Below are 15467 nucleotides of genomic sequence, written 5' to 3' on the forward strand. Positions count from 1 at the left end.
GTCACTGGCCTACTGCTCTCAGACCGCGAAGATGTGGTTTTTGCTGAGAGCCTGGAGAACAAAGCTAGAGCTCTTTCTGCCTAGACTTCCCCCTGCCATCCACCATTTCAGCATCGGATGTGAGTCTTTAGGAACACTCCCCTGGAAAGCGCTCTTTGCAACTTCATGTGGACCCCCTCACACTTTGCTGTACATCACCACGTGGGTCCACGTCTGACTCCAGAGCCCCATCTCCCCCTAAAATCAGAGTCACACCTTTGACTGTGCATGCTTCTGGGAGAGTGTTCAAAACTTTAGCCTCTCAAAGGCATGGGTGACGAGAGGTTAAACACCACTCATCTGGCCCCTGCATTCGAAACAAGGAGCCCTTGGAACATCAATCTTATAGAAAGGAACAGACTATTGTTACAGGGAACAATGTAGATGAATCTCCCGAGAGGCTACGTTAAAAAAAAAAAAAAAATCCACCCCCCAAATCATACGGATCATTCCATTGATAGAACATTCCTGGAATGACAAAATTATAGACACTGAGGACAGAGGGGGAGGTCACCAGGAGTTCAGAAGGGCGTGTAGGCAGGAGGGGCACGGACGTGATGGGTCCATAAAGGGGCAAGAGGAGGGGGTCCTGGTCAAAATCTGCCCCATGGTTTTGCAGGATGTTATCAATGAGGGGAACCCGGGTGAAGGGACATGGGATCTCCCTGGACTATTTCTCATAACTACATGTGAAACCCTAATTGATTGAACTTTTAATTAAAGTTTAATTTAAAAAATTTTCAATAAAGAGCCTTGGAAAGAGACTTTGATGGTATGAGGGGCGATGGCGGGGGGAGCTGGGATTCTGATTACGCGGTTTGTGGGTCTGTGTTCATTTTGTGAAAATTCATCCATTTTTGTTCTTTCCCGTTATGTTTATTGCACTAAAAAGCTTACATGCATCGTTTTAAAGTTAAAAAACTGCAATCACAGGATTTCTAGACACGGAAGTGTTCAGGACACAGTGTTTAGTGAACAGGAGGTTATTAAACACTGAGAGAGTGTCATCCCATTTCCATTTAAAGTGTCTCTACACACGCACAGACTGGCAGAGAGGACAGCCCGTGGGTTTGACAGTTTTGTCGCCCGCAGTGACAGTTTTTAGCCTATTTTTTTCTCTTTTCCCTGTGGTGTCAAATATTCCCACCATGAACCTCTAGGATATCTTGTATCCTAAAGGGTAATGCAAGTTTTTTGTTGGCTTGACTTCTCATTCCACGCCATCCGGCCACTCCCAGGTTCTGGCCAACCCAGACCACCCACTCACCCATCTTGGCCACCAGCGTCCGCTCCACACGGAGGCTCGGTGCCCGCTGTCGCAGAGGACTGGTCCGGCCCGAGGGTCGCCTTTGGGCTTGGCTCCTGGGTATGCTGGGTTCCATGGCTCTTCTGGGGACTGGAGGAGCCCTGGTCTGGGGGTGGGAGGCTGCATCCCGAGGCTCAGATGAAGCAAAAGGCTGGGCCAACGTTCCCGTGGTGCTGAGGGAGCGAGGAGGCAGAGACGAGCTGAGATCGCACGGACAGGCCCCGGCCTCTGAGCCCTTCCACACGCTAAGCCCATGAGCTCCTGACCGATGGGACTGAGCAACCCCGCACGCTCAGTGTTTCTGAGCATACAACCGAATTACACATGCATTTCTGTATCTACAGGAGAGCTGGGCACCTGTCTACCCACAGACGCCAAGATTATAAAGCTCACGTTCATTTTTAGAAAATATACTGGGAAACGGAATTTTAATCCTTTTTTCCCAGGCAGGTCTCCTGGGGGGCTGCACCAGCGTTTGAAGCTGTCACTCCGCAAGGCAGCTCCTCACTCCACCCCTCGCCCGAGACCTTGCCTTGGGGTGCTGTCCCCATCTCCTTCCCCGTAGTCCCCCTGAATCCCTTTAGCCTTGTCTTCTGCTCACATCACGCCTCTTCTACATCTCGTTCCCTATTCACTCATTCATTCGCTTAGTAATTACTTATTCCCCCGGCTGTCGCAGACTGGCTGAGTGACGCTGGGCTAGTCACTTTCCCTCTCTGAACCTTGGTGCTCCTCTATTGATAAGATGGAGGCAAAGAACCTTGGTTGGGGATGGGGTGAGGGCTCTGAGAATGCCCAGACCATCGAGTCCTGCTCTGGGCCTCACAGCACTTTGATTCCCAGGCTACCCTTCCACATGTGACGCTGATGGGGAAGTGGGGAGTCTTGGGGTACCTGATGTGGGAGAGCCGGTGCTCTGGTGTTTGGGTGAGGGGCGACACTCTGCTGGTTTCTGAGCCCACAAAGCCACTGTCTGTCTCTGGGGATGCCATCCAGGGCTCCTGAAAGAGGCGGTGTCCCTTTAAGTCTGAGCGATGTGTCTGAGGCAAGCTGGGAAGCCCTTCCCCGGTCCTGGCCTGGGCCTCACATTCCAGAGGCTCACAGGCGGGGAGGCTGGCCCAGCTCCCAGCAGCCAGGCCCCGCGTGTGAGTGTCCTCAGGCGCTGGGGACCAGCACCAGGCCAACAGCAGGGACTCCCCGCCCCTACCCTGAGCGAGTCCTGCTTCCCTGAGGCCCTCGGCAGAGATCCTGTGGCAGCTATCCTGAGCTGAGGAATAGGGGAAGGAGAAAACCATCTCATCCTGGAGATGGGATTCGCACTTCCACATGTCTTCTGGCTCAGGCCTGCAACGCCACGGTCCTGTCTGACTGAAGAAATGCCCAAGGCCAATGACTTGGGAGAATAAAACTCATCCACCGTGCACCCCTCCTCGATACCGGGTCTAATGGAATCATGGAGAATGCAAATAGGCGACCCAGGTGCCTGCCCTCAACAAGTTCACGGTCTAGCTCAGATTTCTTACGACAAGGCCATTAGGACTGTAGGTGTGCATGCGTGCATGCACGCGCATGCGTGTGTGTACAGGTATCTATACGCACTGTTCTATGGGAGGAACCATAGTGTAAGTGACATTTCCACAGGGATCTGTGACTCCTGCGACAGTTTAAAAATTGCTGGTCTAATGTCACCAATAGGCCACGGAGTCAAGGACTCCCCCGATCTGTGCTCAGCAGGCTCAGAGAAATACAGACAATGGGCTCCAAGCTCTCAGAGGACAAGCAAGAGCTCCTGGCAATGGGACAGGGGTAGGGGAAGAGACGGGGCATAAGCCCTGGATGTTGGGCAGAACTGTAACTGGCAGGGACGGGGAAGAGCAGGCATGCTGGAAGGTTGTGAGCAAAGGCATGGGGGCAGGAATCTCTAGGAGATCCACGCCCCATGGACGTGCTTACCTCTGGAGGGGGCCCCCCAGCTTGGCGCAGAGACTTCTGTGGAAGGTGCTCAGAGAAGCCGCTTCCCTCTAAGCTGGTCAGACTGCTCCGGTGCGATCCCGCGGTCTTGGTGCCCTGAGGGTGAGGCGGCCTGCTCGGGCCTGGAGGAGCTGCCACGGCTTTGTCTGGGCCTTGGAGGTACCCATTTCTGGCCGCGGATGCATGGACGCCTGCCGGCTTCGCAGACCCCATCTGCTGCGCCGTATCCCTGGTGGGGAGGAGGAGAGACACACCGACTCTGAGCCCTGTCCTGGGAGCCACAAAGCCCAGGACACAAGCTCTGGAGCCAGAGGCCCCCAGCCGCCCACCCTGGTTGTTGTCATCTTCTAGCTGTGTGACCTTAGGCAGGGCACCGCCCCTCTCTGAACTTTACTTTTCTCCTATGTCCAATGGGGATGGCCAGCAAATCCCACCCAAGGCACCACAGCGGCAACAGTGTGGAAACAAATGAGCTACGGTATCGTTTCTCAGGCTCCAGGAACCCGCCTCCTATCTTCCCTACCTCAGCCCCTTCCAGAAACTTCAATCTCCTCAAAGGCTTATGTCATCGTTAGAAACGGAAGATCAGTATTGAATGTGACAAAAAGAAACTAACTTTAGCCATAAACAGAAGACACACAAAAACAGTATTATTCTATTCTTGACAGATTCTGTCATCTGCCCAAGGCTCTGGGCCTGGGGCCTGCTCACGGGTTCTGTCTCCTTCTTTCTCTCTTTCTTCTTAAAGGAAGATCAAGAGAGGCACTGAAGACATAATGGCTCTGAAGCCTCCCGGACAAACCTGGAAGGTGTGAGACTGAGAAGGAGAGGGACAGTACCTATCGCGGCCTCTGTCCTACCAGAGACCGTGTCCGCCCCACCCCAAGTCCCCGCTCGTGTTCTCGGTGCTGTGTCCGTCCCACAGCTTGGAGAGACGCAAGAAACAGGTCAGGAAAGACATGGCTAAGCCGTGAAGAGCCGCTCGCTCTCTAGGACCATGGCCACGCCTGTGGTTCCAGAGTTGCTTTCAGGGACAAGACGGGGGTTCACAGACATACGTGATAGGGTCCCCGTGACGTCGTTCATCCAGTGCTGGGAGCCGCCTTACGGGGATCCTGGTGGCCTTGGAGTTTCCTAGAGCTGGAGCTGGCCCATCAACTTCCACTCTACGGCCTTGCCCGTCCTCCTCCTCCTCCTCCTCCTCCTCGTCCGCTATCCTCACGGCTTCTGGGAGGGACTTCGTGCTGAGATACCTGCAAAACCCATGCAGAAGCATGACTTCTGCCCAGCAAGGCCAGGCACCATCCCGTCGTGGGGCCGGATGCCCTGGCCTCCCTCCTGGTACTCACCGCTCCAGGAGGCCATGGAGACCCTGCTCCGCCTCCAGCTCCTCGTGCCTGAGTGGGGCCGAGAGGCCCAGGGGCCTGTCCCCCTCACTGCTTGCAGGGCTAAGCTCCACATTCACGGCTGAGGCGTAGGGGCCCATGCTGCTGGCGGCGGCAGGCTGGGCAGCAGAGAGACAGACATTCAGCAGGTAACAGACACCACTTCTCAGTGACCTACCTTCTACGAGGCTCACACTGGGGGCTGAAAAATAATAGCTGAGCCTCAAAAACCATGTCACCCTTTCCTGCGTAGGCAGAGCGCAGGGAGCGAACGGGGTGATCTTTAGCACTGACGCCATTCACCGACATCTACTCCCCGCCAGGCGCCACTCAGACGGCACTTCTCGGTAAGCCCAGCAGGGATGGCTAATTCACAGACAGGAAACTGAGGCTCAAATGATTTGCCCAAACTTACAACAGAAGTGAGGGCAGAGCTGAGATTTGAACCCAGATTTCCGTCCAGAAGCATCTCTCCCGGCCGGCTCCATTCCAGTACGGACACTGAACCCCCCAAACACCTCCCAGGCGGGAGCATGGGAGCCCCTGAAGAAGACACACTCGGGTTTTCATCCACTGGTGCACGAGGCAGCACTGGGGGGAGCTTTCCCCAGTGGGAGAGCTTCCCCCACATCCCTGAGCCGCCAAGAGCTCCCCCATCACGGGTGTCTCGCCAGCGCTTAGCCCTCCGGCAGCCCCACCTCACCTGCCACGCTGTACTTTCTCCTGCTCGTCCCCAACACACACGCCTGTGCAGCCAGGGCAGCAAGGTCCAGAGACTCCTCTGCTGTCCCCTCATTCTGCTCAACTACATGCCATGCAAACAGTGGTATCTCCCAGGGGCTTGTGATCTTGGCCCTCCGGAGAGACTTCTACAAAGTCCCTTCTGTGCAGGGCCCTTGTCTAGTGTCTCCTGATCTGTGAATAGTCTCCTGGGGTGATGAGTCCCCTGGGACGCTGGAAGCCACGCTCTCCCCCGCCCTTCCTCTCACTCCCACGGCATGTCCAGGCAAATGGTCTTCTATGCCTCTCTCAGGTCCACACATCTCTCCATCTGCCCTGGCTCCTGCCCCACCTACCTGCACACCCTCTTTTAACACCACATGCTGAAACCCCCCCAAGAGTTTTAAGGCCAAGCCTTTAGCCCTGACATCATGGGTCCCCTGACTGCCTCTCTAGCCACAGCTCTCAGACAACTGCCTCTTCACATTCCATACTCTAACCACAGGGCCTCTGCACAGGCTGTTTCCCCAGCTGCATGACTTCTCTTCTTCTGCATGAAGGAATTCCCACTCACCTTCAGATCCCATTAAAACATTTCTTCCTCAAGGAGAGTTTCTCCTGCCCTATAACCTCAGTCATGTTACCCTGTTACCTCTCCTAGAGCCCCATAATTCTTCTTTGGAGCCCTGAACAAAACAGAATTAGTCCCACTAGACAGAAAACTCCACGAGGGTAGAGGGCACCCGTTTCTGTTTGTTTCTCACTGAATTTCCATCATGTACCAGGGCCACTGGCATTTGGTGCCTACTTCACAAGTATGTAGGGAAGAAGTCAATTAATGGAGAAGAGGAGGAAGTGACGGTCCAGTACAGCTGGGCACAGAGGTACCTGAGGGCAGAGGGTCTGGACGGCGGCGGTGGGGGGTTGTCCTGAAGGAGAAGACAGGCCTGCTGGCTGGCGAGGGGAGGGCGAGGCTGGGAGGTTGTCTGGAGGGGAGTCCGACCCAACTCGCTCAGGCTCCTGCTGGTTCTGGTCCACGTGGTCCTTCAGCTCTTCCAGGCGAATTCCCAGCTGGAATATCTCCTCCTCCAGCTCCCTGCAAAGGGCAGACACCAGCACCCGGAGCTCGTTACAGCAGCCACATCAGACAGGGCTGGGAGGCCGTGTTTCAGAGCATAGATCCCAGAGTATGCCCACGGAGGGTCCATTCAGCGTCATAATTTGAATGACATGGAGAACTCGACAAAACAAGGTGAAAAGGGACTCCACTGGGAACCAGGAGGCCTCTGCCACCAGCAGCCTTTGGGACCTTGAGTCAATCCCTTCCCCCTCCGGCCTCAGGTCCCCACTCTGATGAGTGCTTTCGGGTTTTATATCCAAGGTCATGTCTCACTGCAGTGAGTCCAAAAGGACACAGATCTTAGCCTTCAGGCGTTCCCTTACCTCGATATGCTGCTGACCAGGGTAGGATTTCTCCCTGTGCTTATAGGGGATGTATGTATGAGGTCGAAATGTACCCTTCCTGGCGACCAAGGGATCCAGGGGCCTCCCTCCCCAGCACGTACCTGCCAGGATCGAATTTTCCAGGCATCCCCTGGGATCCGGCAAGCTGCTGGGCCAGTGGCTGCTCCCTGCAGGCCTTCAGGTACTCCTCTTCCAGGGCTGCGTGGGCAGCCTTTAGGCACTGGAACACCTGTGACCAGACCAGACCGAGAGGACTGAGCACCCAGCCCTCCTGGGCTCTGACCCTGCAATGCAGCAGGAGACGGCTCGTGGCGGGGCTGGGGGTGGATGGAGACCCATCCTCTGGGCCCCCAAGTTAGGGTTAGGGCCGTGGTCTAGCTCTCTGCCATCAGACTAGCAAGACAGAGCACGGCTTAGAGCCTTGGGGCCAGATCCAGGGAGCACCAGTCTCTCCTGGGAAGAGCTGGTAGAGCTCTGATGTTCCCTGAAGCTCCTGGTGTCAGATGTGCCATCACACTGTCCCCATAAGGACCTAGTTCTTGAGAGACCATGGATCCTCAGGCTTCTTTTCAAAACTGTGGATCTGGGAACATGAGTCTCTCTGTTCCCAAATCCTCATAGACTAGCACGACAGATGATCTTATCATCATCATACCAGGGAAAACAGGAGTTAATGCTGAATCGCTTTGCATTATTCATTTAATTTCCAACATAATCCTAATGAGAGGGTCATTTATCATCTTCATTTAAAGAGGAGGCAGGGCGCCTGGGTGTCTCAGTGGGTTAAAGCCTCTGCCTTCGGCTCAGGTCATGGTCTCAGGGTCCTGGGATCGAGTCCCGCATCGGGCTCTCTGCTCGGCAGGGAACCTGCTTCCTCCTCTCTCTCTGCCTGCCTCTCTGCCTACTTGTGATCTCTGCCTGTCAAATAAATAAATAAACTCTTAAAAAAAAATGAAGAGGAGGAACTGAGGCACAGAGAGGTTACTGAAGTTAGTAAAGGTCACACAGTGAGTGAGCAAGGTGGAGTCGGGATTTGAACCCGAGTCCTCTAGCTTTTGAACCCGAGTCCTCTAGCTCCAGAGCTCATGGGCCTAGCAGTGATGCTAGGCCTCCATAGCAAATGTGGTGATAGCTCACAGACGGCTAAGACCGTGGGAGGTCGGATCATCATCCCTGCCTTATTATCATCCCCATCCCACTCATTCTATGCAGACAGCAGACCGAGTTCAAGGGCAACCTAGAGTCTAGTTCCTGGGCAAGCATGATCTTCCAACAGCTCCTGACCTCCTCCGATGTGAGGGAATGAAGATAGAGGGGAAGAGAGGGAAGGGTTTTTTTTTTTTTTTTTTTTTTTTTTTAAAGATTTTATTTATTTATTTGACAGACAGATCACAAGTAGGCAGAGAGGCAGGCAGAGAGAGAAGGGAGGAAGCAGGCTCCCTGCTGAGCAGAGAGCCCGATGCGGGGCTCGATCCCAGGACGCCGGGATCGAGCCCGATGCGGGGCTCTATCCCAGAACGCTGGGATCATGACCCGAGCCGAAGGCAGCGGCTTTAACCCATTGAGCCACCCAGGCGCCCCCGAGGGAAGGGTTTTTGATGTTCAAAGCCCTTGGTCATCCTTTCAATGAGGTAATATAATACATAGCACACATTTTTCAATTGGAAAACAGATGATGTCTACAGGCCAACACAGTCACTGGGAACACAGTAATGACATAGTGAAAATACAGTATTTTTTTTTTTTTTTTTTTTTTTTACAAACCAAGCGTGTTGCATTTGCCCCTCTCCATCCCATCTGAGCTCTTCTCTCCACCCTGCTCTGTGCCTCCACTGACAGCTGGCCTCCCCACCTGCTGGCTCCCCAAGGGTCTGTGCAGCCCCTATGGGAGAGAACAGCCAGTCCTCGGGCTTCCCTGTTCCTTGACAGATCCCTGGACGCTACCCACAGTCCTGCTCACAGCCCTACATCAACCCCCTCACTCCCAGCTCTGAGAGCTCCCCTGCTCCTTCCCAGGACCCTGGCTGAGGCAGCAGAAATCTAGATTTTATACATGACTACAGTTTATCTAGAAATACCAAAGTCCAAAGGAAGTAAGCCAATAATGGTTAGAAGAAGGTGTTTCTCCCCTTTCCCCCTTGGTTTTCTAATATTGGGCAATTACTTTGATAAGAAAGGTAAGTAAAGAGAAAGTCTGCTGCTGGTCGCTGAGAAGCCACATTGTCGGTGGGAAGCAGTACAGGCCAGTGAGGACCACCTTGGCCTTGGAAGTCAAACGGACCTGGGTCTGGGCTCTGCTGCCTACTAGCTGTATGGCCTTCTCCATTCCGTTCCGGTTAAACGGGGATGATGACTCTAACTGCCTTACCGGCTTTCTATGAGAACATGAAGTCACGTGTATCTGAGGCTCACCACAGTGCCTGGCACACCATCGTCACGGCTAAGGAGCGGGAATCCTGTGCTATCATGATCGTGATCCTGACAAGCTAAGAAGGGGCTGTTTGCTCTCAAAGGAGACAGTGAGTCTGGGATTCTCTGGCCTGTCCTCTGGCAGAGGAGGCTTCAGAGACTCGGCCGTGGGAGACGAAGTCTCCTGCAGTGGGTGGTACCTTGAGTTGGTCCTGGGCCGTCAGCCGTCCCGCCTGTATCAGTCCTGCAAAGGACTCCACCTAGACGTTGGGAGGACAGGAAACACGCTCCGTTAGTCCAGACCCTGGAAGATGGGTCCCACAGGGCCCCCCCCCACACTTAGTCACATTTACACACTGGCACCAGGAATGGGGTCCCGCCTCAGGATGTGGGTTTTCTGCCAAGCACGGGAAGGCGGATGCCAGTCACTGACTCCACCATGGGCCTCGGCCCTGGCAGCCTTTGAAAATATCAAAGTGGAGCCTCCCAGAATTTATCCAGAGCAAAGCACACTCACTCATGTGCATGAAGGCCTATGAGACAGGAGTGTTCACTACAGCGTAACTGGGAGGCAATGGGAAACCCTCTAAAAGCCCATGCGTGGAATAATACGCAGCCATCAAGAGGAGGAAGGGTATGTGCACCTGCTCCTCTGTAAGGGAAGACCTACTTTTCAGTGCCAAATCAAGGGACAGGCCAGTCTTTTTAATATGCTACCATTTGTATAAACTATTGAGAGAATAAAAAAGGAAAAATATAAATACGTTTGCCTGTATATTCTAGATGACCTCTAGAAGGATGCAAGAAACTGAAACCATTCAATGCTTCTGGGGCAGAGAACTGGGTGGCGGGGACGGGGTGGGGGGCAGGGATGGCAGGCAGCATTTTTCCTATACGCATCTTTTGAACTTTGAACAAAGTGAATTCATTGCCTACCCAGAAATAGTCCACTTTGGGATATTTAAAAAGTCAGGGTACAGCACAGCATACACACTTAAGTGACCATTTCTATAAACACGCATGTGTGTGTTGAACTTTTCTGCACAAAACAGAAGGGCAAGTACAGGAAAACAGACTTTTCACTGCATATGCCCTCTGCACCATGTGAGGGACTTTACCTTGGGCATCTATGATCGTTACCAAAAAAATTTTTCACTAGGAAAGAAAGGGCAAAGGTGATTTGGGGCTTTCTGGGATTTCTAGGAAAGCTTTAGGTTAGTGCAAAATTGTAATATAGAAATTTTATTCTTTTAAGATTTTATTTATTTATTTTGACAGAGACACACACACACACACACACACACACACACACACACACACAGAGCGAGAGAAGGAACACAAGCAGGGGGAGCGCGAGACGGAGAAGCCCGCTTCCCAATGAACAGGGAGCCTGATTCGGGGCTCGATCCCAGGACCTGGGATCATGACCTGAGCTGAAAGCAGAGGCTTAATGACTGAGCCACTCAGGAGCCCCAATTTAGAAATCTATATAATACAATGATATTACATAACTTCTCTATATAAGATAGAAATGTAATGCAAGGTACATACGTAATTTAAAATTTTCAATAAAATAAAATTTTCTAGTAGCCATATTTAAAATGTAAAAAAGGAACAGGTAAATTAATAAAATAATAATATATTTTATGATCCTAAACCATTATTGTGACATGTAATCAATGCAAAAAATTACTAATGAGGTATTTTATATTCTCTTGTTGCACTGAGTCTTTGAGATCCATCACTTTCCACTGATAGAACATCTCAGTTTAGACCGGCCAGAGGTCAAGTACGCAGGAGCCACCTGACCTGTGGCTCTCGTTCAAACAATGCGGGTGCCCCCGCTCCTGCTCAGTGTGATGACCTTGGCTTTGCTTTATCACAGACAGGACAAGAAGCCACATCCCTCTAGGGCTCGGACTCAGAATGATGGTGATTACACAGGATAAAGTACTTTCTCACGTCACTGCTATACATGTGTGAAGTCATTCTGCTCAGGGAAAGAAGCTGGACATAAAAGGATGATTATTATAGGGCTCTATTTATATGACATGTCCAGAAGAGGCAAACCCATGGAGACAGAAAGTAGGTGAGCAGCTCCCAGGGGCAGGGGCCGGGGGAATGGGGAGCGACCCCTTCATGGACCTGCGGTCTCTTACTGGGTGCTGAACATGTTCCAAAGCCGACCCTGGGGATGGCTGCATGACTATGAATATAATAAAACCTACCAAAGCATTAACTTTAAAGGTGTAAATTGTGTGACATATGAATTCTATCTTCCCAGTAAAACACTTACAAAACTAACTAACTAACTAAATAGATAAATAAATAAAGGCATGGTGGTATTACTCTGAAGGAATTATTTTATGGACATGGCAATATATGTAACTGTTGCATTTCCCTTTTTGCATTGACAGCCAGGAACCTCAAAGCCAAACATAGACCTGTTAAAGCATTCAAGGTCCAAATGGACATTTTGTTTATTAATTTTATATTAAGTTCCCTCTAGTTCTTTCTACCCTTACTTCCCCTTTGCCCCCAGTTTCCTTACTTTCATCTTCAGAAGTTGATTATAATACAAGTATTTTCTCAGCCACTTTAAAGCCCTTTGGGCAGAAGGCCAAGTGTATGGTTATAAATAGTGCTACAAACAACTCAGTTACTTGGACTCTTTGGTGAAAATATAAAGGCCCTTTGAGAAGAGACTGAGAATGGATGTCTGTAATGAATGAACTAAGAAAGCAGGAACATTTATCCTGAAGAGGAACAGGTAGAGTGGAGTTCTGCTATCCTTCCAGAATCCTGGAAGGGCTCAAAGTCTTCCATGGGAGGGGGAGGGGGACCCAGGAGATACTTTCAAGCACAGCTGGAGGGAGTGTGATGAGACCCGACACCAAACACGGGAGGGGACCCAGTGCTGAGTGACAAGGACGGGGCTCTAGCCTGAGTGGTCTCCAAGTGCAGGGAGAGGCTCACGTTTTGGGGATGGCCCATTTACCACCAGCAGGGGAGGAACAAGGGAGCCCTGCAGAGAGCTTCTCACTCAAGCAGGCAGATGCCCTGCTTTCTCCAGGTGGGTTGTGTCTCCCATGGGCAAAGCTGGAGATCCCCCTCACCTTGGCCATGAACCGGCGGGCCCGAGAGGCCAACTCCTGGGTCTGCTCTGCTGAGGGCTGGTCCTGGGTGTTGTCTGGGTTCTCCAGAAGCCACGCTGGGGCAGACGAGGAGGGGCTCAGGTCTCCTTGAGCAGACGGCCACCCTGGAATGCACAACCACTCAATGCTGGGGCCCAGAACAGTCCCTCCTGGGCTGGAGGGACTCACAGCTAACCTCAGAACCACACCCGCCATCATCAGGCTCCAACCCTCATCTCGTGATCACACTGTCCTCACAGGGGCTCCAGGATGCAGGCGGGCAGTGTAGTCCCAGGTACGGGGAAAGAACGAGGTCTAGATCTGCCCTAGATCACACAGCTGGGGCCCAGATAGGCCTCTGGTTTCCCAGTCAGTGGTTCAGGCTCTAACTCAGAAAGACGCGGGTTCACATCTCCACCTTCCCCTTCCTGCTGTGGCAGTGTGACCTTCAGCATGACCTTGCCTCTCTGAGCCTTGGTCTCCTTGACTCTCAGTGGGGCCGATGTGGAGATTAACTGGGATCACACGTGGCAAGCCCTGGCACAGAGCCCGGCCCCCACATGGGCTCCAGAGTGACAGGGCTCTCTGTTCAGCAGGGGGTCCAAGGTCATCCAACGCCAAGTGCACAGCAGAGGTTTCCCCATGCTGCTCTGGCTCTAGGGAAGACACTTTCCACATCTGCATCTGACCTCTTCAAGTCAAAGGTCCCAGAGAAGGGCCTTGCCTCCCTCCCTAGCCTGGCCTGAAGCCAGTGTCACTCCAAGGCGAACCGAGTGCCCCCAGAGCAGAATCACAGGCAGAAGGCCCTCCAGCCCCAGTGCATCTCCCACACTCACCTGAGGCCCCAGGGGTCTGTGGGGCTTCGGCAGGGCCCGACCACCGCAGTACAGAGTGGGGTTGTGGGATGGTGAAGGACAAGACCTTGGTCCCCTGGGGCACTGTCCCTGTGTGGATGCTGTGGCTGGGCTGGGGCGGGTCTGAGTACAGGTTCACCTGTCCGGGAGGGGAGGCATGAACAGAGCCAAGTCAGGGTTGGGGCAAACTCCTCAACAGGCCTCCCTTCACTCATACCATCACTTAGGCACTCAACAAACATGCCTTGTAATAATTACTGCTACCTTTAGTGGAGCCCTTGGGTGGGGGCCCAACATGGGGCCAAAGGACTTACAGGCCCTTCCATCCTCTGTTCATGGCAGTCCTGAAGGGGAGGTCGGGCAGGGACTATCATCTCCATTTTACAGAAGAGGAAAACGAGACTCTGGTTAACTCACTCAAAATCTCCAGCTGGAAATCCTTGGGCTGAGACTATAACCCTGCCATGACCCTAAAGACTCTGGTTTCCCAGGTTAATCATTTTTACTAATATTTGTTACCATAATTTACAGTGTAACTACAATTATAATTAACATGGTATTTTACATTTAGCAAGTATAATTATAATTATATAATATTATTAATAAAAACATTTTCAATCATAATTATCCCATTGATAATAATAACAATCGATGGCTGGCTGAATGAGTGAGTAATCCAACCCGTGCACGAACTCCTCTCTCAGCCGTAGCAGGTCTCTGTCATCTGAGGGTGGATTTCACATGGTAAACAGCCCAGTGAGGGAGGGAGAAGTCTGGAATCAGGCCGACGGCCAAGCAGGTCCGTGTGAAGCACGAGATCAGAGGAGACCCAGGAACGGATGGTGGGCCAGTGCAGGGCTGGGCAGCTACGGTCTGTTTTGGTGAATTACGTTCTAGCGGACACCGCTGTGCTTGCTTATGTGTCATCTAGGGTCTTTACGCTACCACAGTGGCCGTGAGTCACTACCACAGAGACTGTATGGCCAAAAAGCTGAAAATATTCACCTGTGGGCTTTGCCACTGGCCACTCTGAGTCCTACAACAGGCGATTTAACTAACTTGTCTTTGTGCAAAGTGACCGCTTAATAACCAGAATCCACTACCCTCATATTCGTCATCAACATTATTATTGCTGTTCCCCTCATTACACATCACCATCACCATCATCATCACCATCAGTATCACCACCACCATCACCACCACCATTATCATCATCGCCATCATCATCACCATCAATATTATCACCATCACCATCATCACCATCAGCAGCAGCACCACGATCACTATCATTACCACCATCACCACCAACATCACCAGCACCATCATAATCCCCATTATCATCACCATCATCACCACCATGATCACTACCATTATCACCATCACCACCATCATAACCATCACCATCATCACCATCACCACCATAAGCACCATTATCATCATCACCATCACCACCATCATGATCATTACCATCACCACCACTATCACCATCACAATCATCACCATCACTACCACTATCACCGTCACAATCATCACCATCACTACCATCATCACCACCACCATGATCTCCATCACCATCAGCACCACCATTATCACCTTCACCATCACGACCATCATTACAATCATTACCATCACCACCACCATTATCATCATCACCACAATTACCACCATCATCACCATCACCATCACCATCATCACCATCACCATCACCATCACCATCACCATCATCACCATCACCACCAACAACATCATTCTCTCCATTATCATCATGATTGTCATTTATGGGGCCATCATGGAGGCAGGTCCCTGGAAAAGCTCTTCCCCTAGGGTGCCTCAGTGCCTCCCAGCTGGTCAGGCAGCTTGTCTTACTGCTTCCTGCTGCCCCAGGGTCAAGCATGGGCAGTTTAGGGTACACGCCTGATACACGGAGCTCCCTAGCCCCCAGGCAGGCAGCCTCTCCCTGCTTAAGCTGCTCTTCACGTCCTGGCTGTGGCACAAAAATCTACTCCAAAGTGAGGGACAATGGCCCAGCACAGCCTGGCCCCCATTGCCTCCCCCTCCTTCAGACCCAGCGTCTGATGAGAACAAAGCTGGATTTTAATAATCCTCTCTGCCATCTGCTCAGACCCGCCTGTGGGGGCTTTCCCACAGCACCCCTTTCCTCCCAGGGTGACCCAAATCTGGGTGA

At 52.1% G+C, this 15467-nt stretch overlaps 1 protein-coding gene across 2 annotated transcripts in view; it reads right to left on the reverse strand.

The window, feature by feature from the left end:
- Positions 1-15467, reverse strand: part of AKNA (AT-hook transcription factor) — a gene marked incomplete at its 5' end in the record, with an annotated part of 38112 nt that overhangs the window by 12899 nt on the left and 9746 nt on the right. For both annotated transcript variants that reach the window (XM_080820673.1, XM_080820672.1), the window contains 10 exons: positions 1307-1518; positions 2240-2346; positions 3299-3545; positions 4375-4569; positions 4666-4820; positions 6310-6517; positions 6987-7114; positions 9495-9554; positions 12411-12553; positions 13265-13421. In XM_080820673.1, coding sequence (XP_080676799.1) covers positions 1307-1518; positions 2240-2346; positions 3299-3545; positions 4375-4569; positions 4666-4820; positions 6310-6517; positions 6987-7114; positions 9495-9554; positions 12411-12553; positions 13265-13421 — 1612 coding nt within the window. The remainder of the gene's footprint in view (positions 1-1306; positions 1519-2239; positions 2347-3298; positions 3546-4374; positions 4570-4665; positions 4821-6309; positions 6518-6986; positions 7115-9494; positions 9555-12410; positions 12554-13264; positions 13422-15467) is intronic.

This window comes from Martes martes (assembly GCF_963455335.1).
Source record: "Martes martes genome assembly, chromosome: 12".
In the NCBI taxonomy this organism is placed as follows: domain Eukaryota; kingdom Metazoa; phylum Chordata; class Mammalia; order Carnivora; family Mustelidae; genus Martes; species Martes martes.